Source organism: Benincasa hispida, chromosome 9 (assembly GCF_009727055.1).
Source record: "Benincasa hispida cultivar B227 chromosome 9, ASM972705v1, whole genome shotgun sequence".
In the NCBI taxonomy this organism is placed as follows: domain Eukaryota; kingdom Viridiplantae; phylum Streptophyta; class Magnoliopsida; order Cucurbitales; family Cucurbitaceae; genus Benincasa; species Benincasa hispida.
Window position 1 is genome coordinate 46994462 of NC_052357.1, and position 5140 is coordinate 46999601.

General features: G+C 31.0%; 1 protein-coding gene across 1 annotated transcript; it reads left to right on the top strand.

Moving 5' to 3' along the window:
* Window positions 1-1586: 1586 nt before the first annotated feature.
* On the top strand, window positions 1587-3022 carry LOC120087251 (serine acetyltransferase 1, chloroplastic-like). Its single transcript, XM_039044187.1, has one exon. The coding sequence runs from the start codon at window positions 1706-1708 to the stop codon at window positions 2774-2776; it is 1071 nt and encodes a 356-aa protein (XP_038900115.1). The 5' UTR covers window positions 1587-1705; the 3' UTR covers window positions 2777-3022.
* Window positions 3023-5140: the final 2118 nt, after the last annotated feature.

Below are 5140 nucleotides of genomic sequence, written 5' to 3' on the forward strand. Positions count from 1 at the left end.
TTTTTACTTTCTTTCTTTAAAAAAAAAAAAAAAAAAGATCATGACGATATATTCGTAAATAACTTTAAACTATTAGTAGTCTTAATAATATAAAATTGTACATTTATTAGGTGAATGTCTATGTCCCCTACTTTAGAGAGATGGGGATATAACCTTTGTGTTGTGTGAGAGAGAGAGATTGAGTATTTCACTAAAAATTGACAATAGATTACCAAATATATTTGACCAAATGTCAACTTGAGTTATAAAACAAACCAACCTTTAGTTATCCCAAAAAGTTATATTGCTTCTATTTGTTTTAAAAAAAAAATAATCAATAAGTCGTTTTCTTAATTAACACATAAATATAGAGTTGAAGTTGATCTCTCTTAATATGTAGTTGAAAATTGAGAAATTGTTGTATGTTGGAAATATATATTTTCAAATGTAGTAAAATAGTATGTTTTCGTATTAGAAATTTTTTTACTATTTTATTATATCTAAAAATAAGTCTATCATTTTACTATATATGAAATCGGTCCTTGAAAATTACTGTTTGATGAAAAGTTTATAAAATTGATCAATCCATTAATAAAACTAGGTTTTAATTTCATTTAGTCTGCACCATTCAAATTTATTTTATTATAATCTTTACAACTTTTAAAACATTTATTTTAATAACTTTTTTATAAAAGAAAATAAATAATAATTTTTTTTTCCAAACATTTGAGATGATAATTTGTGTCATGTCAAACATGTCTCTATCATATTCATTCATTTTTTTAAAACTTTATGCATTTAGCTTAAAACTACATAAAAAGACACAAATTTAGAGTCTCTTAAATTCAAACCTCCAGACCTCCAATTTAGTGGTTGATGATATCTAAATGAGTTGAGCTATCCTCGAGTTGGTAATAACACGACTAGTTAAGATATTATAATTTGAAAAAAATTAATATATTAATATAGTTTTAAAAGTTCATAATTTGCAAAAGAAAAATACTTAATGCATCCTGTGAGACATCTATCTTTTTGCACCCTATTATTTGCCTTATTATAACTTGACATGTAGAAAATTATTGTTATTTATTTTTTTGAAATATTTTAATTATTTTTTGGTGTGAGCGATGAGAGAGAAAAGTATATAGATGGATGCATCCATATTACATTGGTCAAAATTAAGTTTAGCTCAATAATAATTGACATATACTCCTTTTAACCTCTTGTTCGAGAATACATATTTTTTCTTCCGAGTTGAATCTATATGTAGGGGAGGCATTGAACCTCCGGCTTTTTAGTTATAGTACATAGAGCTATAAAGCTATACACAATTCATGGCAATCTTTAATGAAGCTGTATTTAAACAATTGCAAACAAGTCCTCTTATTTATCTAAATTCTTTAAAGCACCCGTCTCTCTTATTTATTTGAGCAACCCAAAGCTATTTTTCTCATCATTTGATTTGTGGACGTTATAAATTTATACACAATATTATCAATCATAAATAATCAAACATTTTAAATTTTAATTAATATCCTCTTCCCCCATTTTCTTTATTTTATTTTTATTTAAAATTTTTGTCTTTAAATGATTCTTCATTGACCTCCTTCTCTTACACTTCCTCCGGCAATATCATTATCCATTCATCAAAATCAAACCCTCAATTTTTCACTTTCCGGGAAAATCTCCCAATTTTCTCAAGAAAATTTCCAGTACCTTCTCCTTCATGAACCCTCCTCTATATAGACCTGTCTCTCGCTTCCACATGTCCTTCATCTCCCATTTCTCCTCTTTATTCTCCCCTTTTCCCGACCTTCATCCCTCTCCCATGGCCGCCGCTTGCCTTCCCCTTTCTTCCGAACCAAACTCCTCTCTCAAAATCCTCAAATTCTGCCGACCCACTTTCTCCGATCATCTTTCTTCCTTACCCATTTCCCCAAATCCCCAAAAAACCCACGATTCTCCTCTTTCCCCTTCCCCTGACTCCGATCTCTGGTTCTTAATCCGTCAAGAAGCTCGTTCCGATGTTGAAGACGAACCCATTTTGTCAAACTATTACATCACTTCTATTCTCTCTCATGCTTCCATGGAGAAGGCCCTGGCGAATCATCTCTCGATTAAGCTTTGTAATTCTAGTCTTCCGAGTTCGACTCTGTTTCAATTGTTTTCTGATGTTTTGACTGATGATGGAGGTGACATTTTGCGATGTGCGATTAGGGATTTGAAAGCGGTTAAAGAAAGAGATCCGGCTTGTATTAGTTATGTGCAGTGTTTTCTGAATTATAAAGGGTTTTTAGCTGTTCAATCGCATCGAATCGCTCATAAGCTCTGGAATCAAGGGAGGAAAGTTTTGGCGATGTTGATTCAAAACAGAGTGTCTGAAGCTTTTGCTGTTGATATTCATCCTGGTGCGAAAATTGGATGTGGGATTTTGCTTGATCATGCTACCGGTGTTGTCGTCGGCGAAACGGCGGTGATCGGAAACGATGTGTCGATTCTTCACCATGTGACTTTGGGTGGTACCGGGAAGGATTCCGGTGACCGTCACCCGAAGATCGGAGATGGGGTACTGATCGGAGCTGGAACTTGCATTTTGGGGAATATTAAGATCGGCGATGGGGCGAAGATTGGAGCTGGGTCGGTGGTGTTGAAGGATGTGCCACCGCGGACGACGGCCGTCGGGAATCCGGCGAGGCTAGTCGGCGGGAAGGTGAATCCGATTAAGTTGGATAAAACTCCAAGTTTCACTATGGATCATACTTCTCATATAAGCGAGTGGTCTGATTATGTTATATAGAGATTTTTTTTCCCTTTTTTTTAGTTCTTTGTTCTTCATTTTATGCCATTGAATTGAGAGTTGAAGCTCTAGTTTCTGGTAATAATGGCTGAAAGAGAGAGAACACAAAAAGGATAATATAGTTTTTTTTTTTTTAAAAAAAAAAAATTTAATTTCTCTTTTGGTAGGAAAAAGAAGGAATCCCAATTTGGGATTGTGGGAGTTGAATTTTATATCCAATAAAATAGTTGAATTTTTCTCTTGGTTCTAGCTTTTCTTGAATTTTGATGTAATTTGCCATTTCTTTTGAGTTAGTTTAGTGGGAGAGGAGATGTTGGTTAACAAAATTTAGGCTTGGTTTGAATTAGTGTAGTTTTTAAAATAATTGGTAAATCAATTAGAGAAAAAAAAAAACAAATAGTATTTGATAAATTTTAGTTTAAATTTTATTAACTAAAATAGACTTATATTTTTTTATAATTTAAAATTTTAAATAATTATTCAATATGATAAATTTTGGAATTCTTATAAAGCGGAAATATTTTTAAACTTTTTTCTTTTATATTTAAAAAGACTCCATTTTAAGAGAATCTAAAAATCAGTAAGATACTACTTTTAAAATAAACATGAAATCAACGGGATGATTTTAATAGATTAAATTTAAATTTGTTTTACTAAATGTAAAAGAACAGTTAAAAAAATTTTCACGTGACTTTTTAACAGAGTCAGTGCAACGTTAAATATAGCTTTAGTTTCTTGTGAAAATCCTCTTTATAAATGGTAAAGAATATATTTACGTAGTATTCTTTTTCTTACATTGATATTTCAGTTTCTTGAGAGACACAAGCTTGTCCAAATGTTTTTTTTTTTTTTTTTTTTTTAATTTAAATTTATTTTAAATATTTTTCTAATTGTATTATAATTCACAAAGATCAAACAACAGTAGACTCCGTGAGGTTGTGAATAATCAAAACCAAGGTTCTTGCTATATCGTAGTGACAACCAAAGCTATATGGAGGAAATTCATTATATGTACGATATACCTATTATTCCTCCACCAACTCCTAGACGTAAAGGACATGTTCGGGAAGATGATGAGTTTGATGAGGTTGCACATAATATGGAAGATTGCCCCTATGATGCAGACGCAGAGTCGAACTGATTATATTAGTCTGATGAGATGATGCCAGCATTTGTTTCAGGACATGATGACTCAAAGGCTGGTCTTTCATCTTCATACGTGCATGGACATGGTCGAGGTCGTGGAGAGCATAATGAATATTTATATTATGAAGCACTTGCAGAGGTACTAGAGCAACATCAAGAAAGAACTCGAGCAACCTCAAGTTCAAAGTCAACTACGACAACCAGCTCGAAATCAAACGACGTCCGCTGTGGGACATATTGATTTTTGTAATTATTTTTATATATAACGAGATATTTAATTTATATTTTTTAATTTTTATGAGATATTATTTTTTTAATTTATTCTTTTTAGAGTTTAAATAAAATAATAAAACATTTTTAGAAATTATTTTTATAAAATGGAAAATTAAAAAAAAAAAAAAAGAAGAAAAGAAAGAGAAGGTGGATGGTGAATAATTAAAAAAGAAAAAAAAGGAAAATTTGTACGGTGTTCTCGCTCTTATCAAAATCTTGCTATTTCGCTTTCGCTCTCGCTCTCTCAAACTCTCGCTCTCTCTCATAATCTCGCTCTCAAATTTGATTGGGAAGTTCAGTGGCAAAAAGAAGGAAGATTCATTAGCTCGTTATTTAGTCAGACTTGCTAAAGATGACAGAATCCGTAAAAATTATTCAAACAAGCTTTGGAAGGAATTCCAGGAGACCTTATGAAAATTTAGAAATAAGATCTTTTGATAGAGGAAGGTCTCTGGAATGATATTAAACATACTCAATAATAATGTTAAAGGAAGGGCAAGGTCGAAGGTTAAGTTCGACCTACAAATGAAAAGCGAAAGGGAAAGGTCGAGGGTTCAAAAATCGACCTATCTAGGTTGAATTTTCAACCCTCGACTTATTAAAAAAACTAATATTTTTACAAATAGTTTGAAAACAACAATATTTTTCTAAATAGTTTTTAAAAGTACAATATTCTTTTAATTTTCCTCATTTTTAAGAAACGTAATTACTTTTTAATCATATGTAGTAAATATAATAATAATAATAATAATAATAATAATAATAATATAATATTTAAAAAAAAACTCTTGATCTTTACATTTTAACGTTGGATTGGTTTAGTTCTGCCCAATGATGAAGGTGGCCCAAAATACTATAATAAATATTTGACATAAAACATCTCACACGTGTTTTGTTATAAACCATTTATTTTCTTTCTTACCTTTAACAATATGATTTTGAATG

What these genes read in the sequence shown, in the direction of transcription:
- LOC120087251 (XM_039044187.1), top strand. Translation starts at nt 1,706, where the DNA reads ATGAACCCTCCTCTATATAGACCTGTCTCTCGCTTCCACATGTCCTTC.